Below are 13537 nucleotides of genomic sequence, written 5' to 3'. Positions count from 1 at the left end.
TTGAGAACACAGAGTCCCCCAACTACTACGCCCTTTTCCACGATTCCAAATAATTAATATATGGGACGCGTTGCGTTTCGAACTCCTCTCCACTGTGCTGTGCCGGCATCTTGTCAGCCTGCGAGAAGACGAATGGGATGCGAGGGAAGCACCGAGGGTGCGCGTGGTGGTGATCAGTGGGGGTGGCTGACGCCCAGCTGCCCGACAGATCGCGGCTCCCTACGTTCGCGATAACATCCCCCACCCCCCTTCCAACTGTTAATCATCCTCAAGATCGATCGAGATGATCAGCGTATTTTAACGTTTCTCTCAAAGAAACTCTCTTCGGATTGTTTTCTTCGTGCGGTGGTGAAACAAATTGATATACCATGCCTCCTCACGAATTTCCAGGCGGCAGCGGACAATACCCTTTCTTTGATTCGCCATCCGTGATTTTTCATCGTTCCATCGTGGAAACGACGTGTTGCCGTGCGACGAACGAGGAACGGATACAGAATTTTGAGTACTGGTGAGGGGAGTCCCGATGTAAGTGTGCGACACCAACCACGATATGTCTTCTTATTACTATATATCTTGCTACGAATAATCTGTGGGATACATTTTCAGCAAATGTGCATGCATGCATGTATATATATATATGTATCTTCGATAACGGAGAGAAGAGAAGAAAATCGATAAAAAAATTGTCCACAGCAAAGATGAGGTATTCCGCGATCGCTCTCCCCTTTCTCCTTCGCTTGACTCTGATCGAAGCCTCGACATCCTGCGGCGGCCGGTTGACAACGCCGAGGGGAGTGATTCAGACCCCGAACTTCCCCCAACCGTTCCCGGTGCCGATCAAGTGTCGCTGGATAATCGATGTGTCCGATATACCAGCGACGAATAGCTCCATCGTCGTGTACTTGACGCAGGTTTATGCGTACAAGGGGCTCAGGTTCACCGAGTACGCCTATTACGAGTCGGAGGGCGTGAATTTTGGCGCCACGTTGATAAAGGAGATCACCGAGGGGAACGTGTTCGAGTACAGGCTCGTGAGGACGTTCAGGCCGTTCCTTGTCATCGAGTTCGAGCTGGATCGCCTCGAGGGCAATCACGTACGCGTTCTCAACAATTTGTTGAACGTGTACGGGTTCAACGTCACGTATCAGATGACCGAGGACGTGCCCAATCCGGATTCCTGCTCCGTCCACCATTGCTCCTACACGGGCAATTGTTTCGCGGATTATACGTGAGTCCAGGAAAGAAGGGGAAATATCGATTTGCGAACGGGATGCGAATCTTTTGTGTGTTGTAATAAATAATGCCGGTTTTTCTTATCTTTTATCATTCGGGAGATGTACATTCAGGGAAATGTTTACAGACACTTTCTCGAAAAATTTCTTTAGTTTGACTTTATCGCCAATATGCAATAAAAATTCGTAGGAAATAAGTTTGGCAATTTTCCGCGCGAAAGATAGATATTGATCGGGCGGTTTGAAAAGATATCGTATCAGTTCATTAACGATCGCTGTTTCACTAAATTATTCCTCCCGTAGTCTAGTATGTGGAAATCTAACACGGAATTTGCCATGCCGCAGGAATTTTTGGTGCGACTGTTTCGAGGGCTTCGGTGGAAAAAATTGTAACGAAGGACCTCTCTGCTCTGACGATACGAAGAATCCTGTTTGTCAAAATGGAGGCGTTTGCAAGTACGAAGGCATCTCTCTCGTTTTTTTATCGAAAAGAGAATCGTAAAATAAATATCCTTGTTTTGCAGACAAATTGGAGCGAAAGCAATGACCTGCGAATGCGCCGATGACTACGTCGGTCGTAATTGCCAGATCCATCTGATGAACAGTATGGAAGGTAGGTTTCGATTCGCGTATCATATCGATCTGTGGAGTCGATATTTCACGAAATCAATTCTCGTTCGCAGAGTGCAGAACGGAGGATTGTGTAATACAATGTCCACACGAGGAAGTGGCACGGCGGCCATGCTCATGCAGGAATGGCACGAAAATCTACAACAGTAAGTCTAACTTTACTCTTTATTTTACACGGTTACTTGGGGAGAAAAGAAATTTTTCTTTTTTGGAAACTTTTAAACAGATCGATCGAGATACGAATGCAGAATCAAACTGTCGAACGTGACATCCCTGAAAACCGGTCTGATTTCACAATACGGCAGCTTGGAATCTTACATCGGTAAACAGGTGAGCTCTGAGAGAGTAATACATTATTATTATTATTGTATACGACTATTGGGGAATTTTTGGAATATCCCACGTTAGAAAAATTCTCTTCTCTTTCTTATCCGCAGTAAGGCTTTCTTGATTAGAATTGACCTGATTCCGTTACTTTCTCGTAATAATTTGTATAATCGTGTAATTTTCGCGACGATTTTGTTCATCTTAACTTTCATCTTTGCATGGAGCAATAGATTCTTCCTGAACATCTTTAAACGTATTCTTTTCTCCATCTGAATCCTTCCTTCGTATAAATTCCGTTAGAACGTGGTTTTTCGAGCCATGGGATTAAAATATTCTTCGTTTTATTAGAGGATATCTTGAATAAAGAAAAACTGATTTCTCAGGTAATCTATGCAACAATTTTGATGCGATTCACTTCAACATCCACGGTGGTTCAATGCTCATATTGGAAATTGTTGTTGATTGAAATCTTATACAAATTATATGTAAACGATTTGTTTTTTTTTTTTTGAATATTTGTTCAATACGACCGATAATATGCAAATTTCATAAAATTTTAAGAATACTCGATCCAAAATGTATTTATTATTATTATGTAACGATCAGAATCAATTGTGCAACGTCTGTTTTCGAGCACGTGCTTTGACACGTGCCCCACTGAAAATCAATAATGTAAGGTTTTCAGTTCGTTGGAAAAAAAAGAAAGAAAGAAAGAAAACACAATGAACATACCGAAAGATAAACTTTAAATGTTTCCTGGCTTATTTCAATCAATTATTATAAATGTGACGTTAATAATTCTCGAGTTCTCCTCGTTTCGAAATCTGTTAACATACTTCCACTTTTAATCACAATTTGACAATATTTCCTTTTCTTCTTCTTCTTCTTCTTCTTATACAAATATATTTTTATATACGTATTTTGACCATATACTATTCTGCAAGAGACAACAAGTGTTAAAAATATACGTATATTATAATATTCAGGCATCATTCAGGTGGAGAAAAAAATGATTTAAAATTTGATGGATATAGTATGTAGAAATAAACTACTTATAGATAGGAAAAACCATGTCCTATATATATACATACATATATATCCAATCCACATTATGGACTTTTTTCATAACTGTCCACGATACGATTATCTGATGTCTGATATAGGAAATATTATACGTAGAATGTTTTCCAATGTTTAACTCCATTCTTCGTGGTTATTTTTGGATATTTTAATTCTAATTGCGTTTTAATAAAAATTCTCGCACAAAGGAAAAAGTGTATTTTTTTCACTTTTAATTAAAAAAAAAAAAAAAAAAGAAAGAAAAAATAATGCGCTTAAATCGATAGGAAATAAATTAAATTTAACACCGACGTAATTATTCATCGGTTACGTTATCGATTCACGTTCTCGCGAACATGGCATACGGTACATTAATGCTATTAAAGAAAAACTTGGTGCATCCATTCTTCGAACTTTAATTTATTTTTGCACTACAATTAATTAAATGCACATCGTCACGGTGTGGAGTCGTGCAATTCAAGGTTGTTTGGATTAAAAAATTGTTGATCCAAAACAGGGGATAGAGGAATAGAATTTTCACGTTAAAAAATAAAATCTGAAATAACATTAAGAATTTTAATTTTAATTAAAGATTTTTAATAAATCTTGTTCTAACGATGCTTGAAAAAAAAAAAAAAAAAAAAGAAAAAAGGTTGAGCATTTAAAAAAAAAAAATGCTTTCTTTCCTTTAAGGATTTGAATCTTTAGAATCTAATTTGGCTTTTCTCCTTCCCGGATTTCTGATTACCTAAATAGGTGACGTCAAGATCAACGTTTCTTTCTTCCATTTTCTCTACCGGTATTTCCGAACCGACCGAGTTTCATTCACTTTCAATCCGTTTTATTCCCATTATGATACACCTGGTTTTTCCAGAAATAAAGTAATCTCGTTTCCCTTTGCTCTTTATTTTTTTCCAATTCTTTATTGTTTTCCAATTCATCAATTTTGTTCCATCATTGTTGTTCGATGAATAGGAATAATCCACTTTGTCTTTGGTTCAATAATTAATTATTTATTGTTTAATTTTATCGTGAAAACCTTTGTCGATATTAGTGAGAATAATTCTATCAGTGTCGATAATGACAGTGGCGCCAATCCAGGATCCAAAATCTTTTTCCGTTGATGAAATGAATTTTCCTTCTCCCCTAAAAATCTAGTAAATGTTTAATATCAATAAATAAACCAATAAGCTCCTTCTTCTTCTTCTTCTTCGTTTAATTACAAAATTTTTATTCTAAAAAAAAAAAAAAAAATAGTTGGATTTTTTAATTTCACGAGAAAGAAAAAATGTTTTTCCAATCAATCTACGATTTAAATATATTTTTCTATTGGAAAATTTTATATTGAAAAAATTATATATACTTATAATTATATGTGTATATTATTTATCTTTAACACGATAACACTCTATAATAAAGAGAAACGATAAAGTGTTACATTCCCAGAACTATATCGCAAGTCACAATCTTATTCGTCATAACAAGAATTAGTGATTTTTTTTTTTTTTTTTTCGCAGATGATAAGATCACTTGTCGACTCTTATATATTAAAGAACGAACTCGACACCAATTCCAACAGGATCGATTATAACAGTTATTGCATTAATCGCACTATCCTTATAAATTTAAAGAGCAAAATTCTAAATTTTTCTAGACGAAAATTTAAAAATTTTTTTCAATTTCAATCGATAAGCTTTCTTTGTATTTATAAATATATATTTAAAAATTTCAAAATATTTCAAATATATAATGAAAATGTAAATTATTTATATATTTATCGTAAAAAGCGTTTAAATCATTTCGTTCTGGGAATCCTTTTTTTTTTTTCCAGTTTGTAGATTGGAATTTCCAATGGTCGCTTGCGCATGCATGTTTCCGAGGTGACTGACTTATCAAGTTTCGATTTTAAACTTTTTCTGTAACAAAAAAGAAATTTACTCTAATTAGTAAAGAATAAATTCATCCAACTTCGTTACGAATCAAATTGGTTACGTAATGCATGCAACTTTCTACTTTATCGGAATTAAAGTCATTGATTTATTTTTAACACATTTGTGATTCTATTGCGGAATGATATACGCATAAAACGAGAATAAAGTAAGAGAAATATTATATGAATAAAAGAGACAATTAAAAAACAGATGTCAACGTTTTGTGATTCCCCTTAGTCGATAATGATATATTTTTACATGGATTACTCGCAAATCTGTTGAGCAAGGATGATGAAACTAGACATATAAGATTCAATTGTTTGCATCATATACGGTACGAGCACGTGCTATCGATCGAAATGTCCTGCCAAGAAAAATGGATGTAAAATTTATTAACCAAACAAACTTGACATCTATCAAATTCGATGTTCGTGTGTATATGATAATATAATTTTATTCACACGTTTAATTTTTTTATGTTTTGAATATGAAGAAGAAAAAAATTGGAAAAATAATACTTATTGTTGGATAAGACTGCCATACGTAAAAAATGTCATCTCATCCTCCCAAGTTTCTATCTATCTGGCTATCCTTCTCTGTTTAAAAGAATGATTATGCGCAATAGAAGATACATTTCGAACGAATAGACAATCGAAATTCTTCTTTAACAATTATCAGTGGCATCGATATTTGCAAAGATCCCCTGCGTACAATAATTCTTTCTAAATACTGAAATTAAGCATGTTGAGAACTTATTGAAACAATAATAACTGATTCGAGGAAACACGACAGAAATTTTTGTTTAAATTTACATTTCGAAATAAATTCTCGATACATGCTGGTTAACTATCTATTTATTACTTTTCTATTTTAAAAATTATTATAGTTTTCGTTTTTCGTTTTATTTTCTGTTTCCTGGTAAAAACTTTCGTAGTGAATTCGTTGATAAAAAAACTCCGCTATGTACATAGATTCGACATGCTTTATCTGGAATACCCCTGAATATATAGTACAGCAATGCATGTCCTTAGGTGGGGGTAAGAGATGTATAAAAGCGACGTGTGTCGGTTATCGAGGTCATTCGTACAAAGGAACTTGGTTGGTCGGTACGCGTGTTTTCAACGTGAAAGTTTTCATCGTTGCATAAGATTATATTGAGATAACGTGTGCGTTTTGACAAAAAAAAAAAAAAAAAAAAAAAATTCTAAAAGAGATCAGTGAAACAAAAGTGTGCATTTAATTATTATAAACTGGAGATCAAAAACAAAAGAATTCCAACATTTAGTGAAGTGTGTAAGAGAGTATCAGGAAATAGTAAATCGACAAGTAAGCAGGAACAAATATTCACAGATATGACACGTTGCCAAAGTCTACAATCCTATGCATCATCTGCGATGTCTGATAGGTATGAATTTTCATTTTTGATACGTGATTACTCTTACGAAGAATTTGACAATATTAAATTGCAGGATTCATTGAAACTGTATTAAAAATTCTGTATTTCGCTTTATCGTCGAATTCTTCGTTAATTTAAAAAATAAAATAACTTGGAATACTCATCTCAATTGATTTTCAGTGGAAGCTTATCGTGGACTGAACAAAAAGAAATATTCAGATATCCTAGAGGCACTATAACGTGTGGTATGTTACCAACATTACGAGCTCTAGCATCCAAGGAATGCGAGAATAATCAGGCTATTACTTGTCTTGTACCTTTCGACGCGGATATGGATTCTGCCAGTCACCTGCAAATAATCTTGCTGGAAGCATATTGTCGCGAGACAGGAATTAAAGTGTTAAGAGTATCCAGAGAAAGAATACGAAATCATCTATGTCCTGAAAGTGGCGATTTATCTTGCGTACTCATCTCCAATGACGATCCATACTTCTTAGATACACCGGAGTGAATTTGAAACATGTTCATCTACCAAGAATGAATTTTTTTTCGACTGGATGCAGTCACATAATCGTACGAAGAAATTCTGAAAAAGAATCGTTGGATGTTGAGTAGATGGAAAGAAAACACATCTTCGATACAGAGAGAGAAATCGATTTTGAACACTCGAAGTTGAACGGAGCATATCGATAACGAACGAGATTAACATTTTAAAGATATGATATATCGGAATATATCTCGATTGCGATAAACGATTTTAATCGCGAAAAAGAAAAAGGCGATATGAAAATGATCGATTGTGCAAATACATATGTGTACGTGTATAAATATATATACGAATATATTCGTACACACACACACGCGCGCGCGCATATATATACTTTTTCATTACGATGTAATTGTTAAATTAATAAAATTAATTATATTATATATATTTAATTATATTAAAAATGAATATCATGTTACCGTTATGATTATTTTGTAATAATACACATATATGTTACTATAGAAAGTGTCAGTCATTTTTATTCATTCCTACAATTCTCTTCTTTATTTTTCCTTTGAACAATAATTGATTACCATTCTTTAAAATGTTATTATTTCTTCACAGCTTGCAAAATATTTAAGGAATTCTAATGTCTCGTTTACGGAGGATTTACAAATCCTGAGCGTGACGTGAGTAGGTACATTAAACGATAAAAAGTTCCATTTTCTTTTCGTCAAGATTTTCAATGGAAATAAAGATATATTACATATATTACGATATATAAATATATATTAAAACAAAAGGGAATGAGAATAATGATACATGTTTCAACATAATGAAATAATGAAATACAATATTAATATTAGTAAAAAAAAAAAAAAAATATTTAAAGTTTAAAAACTATATAGAGAAGATAATTTTTTTATTCGTTACATAGGCCCACATCGGAAATTACTTTCCACTTTTTCGGAAATTCTGAGGATGGGGATAAAATTCGAGAATCCCTCAACAAATTGGTCCAACGACGACGGCTCAGTGAAATTTCTCTTGAATCGACTCATTTTACTTTTCAACAAAAACCTACGCTCAAATTGCAGGTATCGTTGATCTCCTTTCTTCAACACATTCTTCATAAATTGATCTTACTCGCTTATTTCGATCGACGTTCCTTCAGAGTCTTAAGCTAAGTAAAGGAAATGAGCACGAAATTCATCTAGGAGATCAGATCATTCTTTCTTGCGTTGCTCAAGGCAGTTATAACATAAATTTCACATGGTACAAGGACAATATGTTGGTGAACATGAATAAAGCCACCAGGTGAACAAATATTATTATCATTAAAATATCTTTAATTTTTTTCGAGCATTATTATTAATTTATTATTTTAAATAAAAAGCGTTTAATCGAACAATTACGTGTGCTAAGTGAAATTTATAAAAGTGACTTTGCAGTGACTTTGAATGGGCAATAAAGAGAAAAATTTTTATTTTACAGGGGAATTCGATACAGATACTTTCCCAATGACGGTTCCGATCTACACACATCAGTATTAACTATTGAGAAAGCAACTTTACTTGATGCTGGTCAATACACTTGTCAAATAGTTGATTGGGGCGTGCAACAATGTAAGAGTATTTACATAGACGTGAGAGATGAGCCGGATGTAAAGGTGATGCCGATGAGCGCCACTATAGATAAGGTGATGTTAAAAAACAAATTTTTTTTATTTAAATAATAATTGAAACGAATATATTTTCATATACCGAGATCCTTCTTTCAGGGAGCCAATATACAATTAACATGTATGACGCCTAATGTGCCCAATATTGGGATAGGATTTGGTTGGACAAAGAACAAAGTCCTGTTGAAACTGGAACTTGGTAGCGAAGTCTGGGAAGATTTGTATCCGACTGGAAGTATATTAAAAATAACAAATGCACAGGTATTATAATTAATAGCAAATTATAATGTTTCTTTTTCTTTTTTTTTTTATTTAAAATGTAATAACCTTTCTTATTACGTTCATTATATTTTTAGAAATCTGCAATATATACTTGTAATGTGGCAGACAAGTTTATGTCTGTTCATGTACAAGTTGTGAATCGTACATTAATACCTATTTGTCCAAAAGAGAAATCCTGGGGTTTAATTTGGCCAGATACTGCTCCTGGATCTGAGGCATTGTTAGAATGCCCTCAACATTTTGTGGGTAAAACGGTGTCCAGGTTATGCTCGATGAAAGATGCCACAACTCCTGAATGGCAGATGCCAGATTTTTCTTTCTGTTTATTTGAACCATTAGTTATACATTATAATAAATTTAAAAGTTTAACTTTAGGATATCAAAATACAAGCGGTTCTGAAACAATATTTCTATTTTGGGAAATCTTGCGAACTCGTAATTTACCACTCTATCCCGGGGAAGGGGATCGTATTTTAAGTATTCTGACAGAAATAGAACGTTATCAACATCGCATTGATCCATCCGATTTACATGGATCCACGGAAACTTTGATACGGATAATTAATCGTATATTGAACGATGAAAATTCGATTTTGAATCAACAAGTATGAAGAAAAAATTAACTCGTATATATTATAAACTTAGACATTGGAACAGAAGGAATATATAAACGTTTAAATTTTCAGAAAGTTCTATTGCTTCTTCAAATCATTCAACGAAGTTTGATACATTGGTCCAAGATGACTACCCATCCTTATAAGCATTTATCCTTTTCCTCGTTGGTGATAGACGTTCAAGAATTACAGCAACACAGTGGAGATAGTATCACTCATTCTCTTCAAATCCCTATAGATGAATCTATGTAACTACTACGTTACGTTAAATAACATTATGCTTATAATAAAATTATATATAATTTAGATCACTCGATTTCACCTCGCACAGATATCCAAATTGGTACGAAGATAAAACAACAGTACGATTATGGAAGAAACGGCAACGTGGAATAAAATCTAATAACACGTTATACGGAATAGTAATTGTTTACAAAAATATGTCCCACTTTTTCCCCGCCACGTATGTTAAAGAACTCGAGTAAGCAATGGCACACGTTAAATTTTACCTTCTATTGTTGTGAATTATTCAAATTCAAATATTATCTTTATTATTACAGTGATGGTACAGATTTGGAATTTCGAATAAATTCTCGAGTTATCACAGTAGCAGTGCCCACCTTCAATCTAGACAAACACAATAAGATCTGGATAGATCTGCAGCTAAAACACATACAGAATCAGTCAAATTCGTGGAATTTGTCTTGCGGGTTTATGGACGTTACAGGCTCCTGGGACCTGAACAGTTGTATCGCCAATACATCTCCAGGCGATGTTGCCACGCGTTGCCTTTGTCCTAATAGCGGAACTTTCGCAGCTTTTTTAACGGCACGTGCTGTAAGAGTAAGTTCAAACAGGATATGATTATTATTGCGTATTATTTTATTCTTATTTTATTTATTTAATAAATATTTTTTATTGAATTATTATAAAATATATAATTTAATAATTTAATTGTCAGGTAGTACTTGCAAAAAAAGAACAGACCACATTCATCGTGATATTTGGATGTGGTGGTTGTTTAGCCCAATGTCTTCTATCCTCTTTGATCCTTGGAACCTTTTGGTGGACGAATCAAAGCTGGATGAACTTTTTGAAGCTTCAATGTTGCTGTGCTTTAATCGGAGCAATGGCTGTTTTCATTTATGCCGTTCACAATGATTTACCAGAGGTAATTAGAACGCATTTGCATCGATTGATAGCAACTTTTTTATGATGTTAATTTTATCCTAGAGTTCCTATGCGATCGTGGCAATAACTCTGGAAGCTTTCCTCCTTATTGGTATGTCAGCGCCGGTATCAGAAGCTCTAATCATTTATGCTGGTTTAACTCAAGTTCGATCCAGTCAACACTTTCAACCTACCGTCATTGCAGTCATTACCGGTATGGTCATTCAAATAATAATAATAATAATAATAATTAATTAATTGATTGATTAATTAAAATTCATTAGATTAATTTTTTTATTTAATACAGGTGTCCCTATCTTAGCCGTGTTAAGTACAGAACTCACACATAAGAGTACGGGTTGGAGACACGAATCATGGTGGTTAATTTTTGGCAGTGGAGTTTATAATATCTTCGTTACTTGCGCGACAATGATGTTTCTTATATTTATATTATTATACTTGGGAATTCTACACAAAGCTCATGCTCTTGTTGAAGAAAATGTTATGAAAAAGGAAGCGATAGACATAAGGTATAATTATTTATACAATTTAAAAAAGAGAAATTAAAAAATAAAACATTCGTTTTTTTTTTTTTTTTTTAGATTACGAATGCTTCATCGAGCCGCCATAGTCATTTGTAGCATCATCGCGACAGAGACTGCCTCCATCTTTTATATAAATTCCACCTCTATCATTTTTCATTATATATTTGCTTCTCTTTCTTCCGTCTTGGTAAGTGGATTGATAATTTTAATTGAACGAATAAACGTTTCATTTCTTCAGCTATGACTTTCATAAATTTAGGGTTTCGTTATAATGATGATGTATATCATAAACGGTGAATTGACTACGATTGATTTAATCTTACGAAAACTAAAGTGGAAACAAAATGCAGAACAAGAAGAAGTAACATCTGAACCGATAAAGGGTATTTATGAAAATTATATCATACAAATAATACAAATAATATATAAATAAGTGGATTTTATACTTGCTTAAACGAAATAAATTTCATATCATCTTACCAGTGTGTTCAAAAAATGGTGCAGAAGTGGAGAATGACACCGCCCCACCTCTCCAATCATCTTTGGGTATTGGAGAATCATATTTAGAGGTTCGAGGGATTGCAGCGGGTAGTATAGACATGCGGGAATTCATCAACGAGTCCTCGTCTTCGTATTCGAAATCTTCAATTCCCATTGCCAACAGATTCCTACCAGAGATTCGTGTCGATCATTCGGACGACATAAACCTGGAGAATTATAGCACTAGCCCTCGAAAATATCAAGAAACTATCGCGTTTGATAGCATAGTTTCTCCACGATCATCGCACTATGTAAACGAGCCCTATAGCACGAATGAATGTTGCAATTTCCGGGAATTTGGCAAATTCAGAGAGTCTCAAGGACAAATCTTCATTGCACACAATCCGTCGTCAGAAAGTTCAGTGAAAGTTCTATGCAGCGCTGATGTTGAATCACGTTTAAGTGGAATGCCTGATGTGACTTTGGCCGTGAAAAAAGACGTTGAATTGTCCGTGCCAGATCTAAAAAGCAGGGAACATGTGAACGTTATTCCCGACATTGCCAATACTACGGAACGTAAACAACCTGATGGTGAAGAAAAGGCACCTGAAATTGTGATCACGAACTGCGAAGCTACGGCAAGTGGTATGCTAGATCGTATTGCACATGATCTTGATTACCTGCTAAATCGTACCCATTCTTCGGATGGAACATAAGTCTGATCATCCTGCAAGAAATTGATTCACTGCTCAAATTTATTAGAAAACATAATTCCATCAAGCATAATTCATGTAATGTTTAACGGATATTTAACTTTAACTTTATCATTTATGGAATTTAATAATGTGCTTGAATAAAAATGAAATAAATAAAAATCATTTTTGGATATTTAGTTGATTCAAAAGTATATTATAATTATAAAAAGTGCTGTTTAAATTTTGGAATTCCTTTGTAAAGGAAATCTTTTTTTATTTTGTTTTCTTTTTTATTTAGAAAAGTTGAATAATAATATATTATGTATAAAAAATATATACTATTCACAATATTTATTACATATTATGTATAATATTAAATAAAATAAAAAAGACCTTATGACCGAATATAACACTGATATGATTGAATATATATATATATATATATATACAGTTAATTTTTTTATTAATTATTTATTTAATTTTTAATTTATATAGAAATGGAAAGATTCATAAATTCTTATAATATAAGAAAGAAAATTGAACTGAAACATATAAGTTTAAACGAAAAGATTGGATTGAAATATGCAAGTTAATAAATAAAAATAAATAATGATACTTTAAAAAAAAAATTATTATTATCATCATTATATATCATATACCATATAATTTTCATTTATTGTTATTTATCAGTATATCTTTCTGTTATCTAAGAAAGACCTAATATTATAAAAATATTATTTTATTACTAAATATTATTTTAAACTAAAAAAAAATTATAAGACATAATCTTTTATATTCTCATTTTTCGTTCTCTCTCTCTCTCTCTCGATTCCTCCCTCTCCTATTTCGTTTCATTAAATATTTATACTATATAATCATTCTACCTATTCTTAAAGAAAAATTCTTTAAAAAAATCGATCATAAAAGAAGACTTTTTATAAGAATTTGTTTTTATTAGATTTCATCCATTAGAAAAAGTTTTACATTCAAAATTTGTTTACATCTCGT

The 13537-nt window shown here is 33.1% G+C and overlaps 2 protein-coding genes and 2 long non-coding RNA genes across 5 annotated transcripts; 2 read left to right on the top strand and 2 right to left on the bottom strand.

Annotated features, from left to right (window-relative positions):
• The first annotated feature begins 398 nt into the window (after window positions 1-398).
• Window positions 399-12934, top strand: LOC100871926 (uncharacterized). 2 transcript variants are annotated; one of them, XM_012483790.3, is made up of 21 exons: window positions 399-525; window positions 694-1228; window positions 1578-1688; window positions 1757-1845; window positions 1916-2008; window positions 2089-2192; window positions 7687-7751; window positions 8000-8159; window positions 8237-8379; window positions 8557-8761; window positions 8843-9004; window positions 9100-9630; window positions 9712-9887; window positions 9971-10120; window positions 10200-10482; window positions 10601-10810; window positions 10873-11023; window positions 11117-11339; window positions 11412-11541; window positions 11614-11737; window positions 11838-12934. In XM_012483790.3, exons 2-21 carry the CDS (start codon window positions 699-701, stop codon window positions 12548-12550), a joined length of 4353 nt encoding a protein of 1450 aa, XP_012339244.1. In that variant the 5' UTR covers window positions 399-525; window positions 694-698; the 3' UTR covers window positions 12551-12934. The 2 variants fall into 2 exon arrangements, with proteins under 2 accessions (XP_012339244.1, XP_086761726.1); XM_086905600.1 differs by having other exon boundaries at window positions 402-525; window positions 607-1228.
• On the bottom strand, window positions 2010-6178 carry LOC116414010 (uncharacterized). Its single transcript, XR_004224431.2, has 5 exons — window positions 5992-6178; window positions 5723-5908; window positions 3997-5164; window positions 2922-3126; window positions 2010-2846 (listed from the first exon to the last, which is right to left on the bottom strand). It is a non-coding gene; the product is annotated as an uncharacterized LOC116414010 (long non-coding RNA).
• On the top strand, window positions 6259-7587 carry LOC105734927 (uncharacterized). Its single transcript, XM_012484082.3, has 2 exons — window positions 6259-6584; window positions 6756-7587. Exons 1-2 carry the CDS (start codon window positions 6532-6534, stop codon window positions 7084-7086), a joined length of 384 nt encoding a protein of 127 aa, XP_012339536.1. The 5' UTR covers window positions 6259-6531; the 3' UTR covers window positions 7087-7587.
• On the bottom strand, window positions 8415-9500 carry LOC147658012 (uncharacterized). Its single transcript, XR_015291404.1, has 3 exons — window positions 9071-9500; window positions 8826-8972; window positions 8415-8750 (listed from the first exon to the last, which is right to left on the bottom strand). It is a non-coding gene; the product is annotated as an uncharacterized LOC147658012 (long non-coding RNA).
• Window positions 12935-13537: the final 603 nt, after the last annotated feature.

Source organism: Apis florea, unplaced genomic scaffold, assembly GCF_048593485.1.
Source record: "Apis florea isolate Af1SG1 unplaced genomic scaffold, ASM4859348v1 contig_2411_pilon, whole genome shotgun sequence".
Taxonomy (NCBI): Eukaryota; Metazoa; Arthropoda; class Insecta; order Hymenoptera; family Apidae; genus Apis; species Apis florea.
This window is presented reverse-complemented; position numbering and strand designations above follow the sequence as displayed.

Coding starts and splice junctions, on each gene's coding strand:
- LOC105734927 (XM_012484082.3), top strand. CDS start 6,532: ATGACACGTTGCCAAAGTCTACAATCCTATGCATCATCTGCGATGTCT. Junction 6,585..6,755: donor TCATCTGCGATGTCTGATAG/GTATGAATTTTC, acceptor ATTGATTTTCAG/TGGAAGCTTATCGTGGACTG.
- LOC100871926 (XM_086905600.1), top strand. CDS start 624: ATGTATATATATATATGTATCTTCGATAACGGAGAGAAGAGAAGAAAA. Junction 1,846..1,915: donor TCTGATGAACAGTATGGAAG/GTAGGTTTCGAT, acceptor TCTCGTTCGCAG/AGTGCAGAACGGAGGATTGT. Junction 10,121..10,199: donor ACGTATGTTAAAGAACTCGA/GTAAGCAATGGC, acceptor TTATTATTACAG/TGATGGTACAGATTTGGAAT.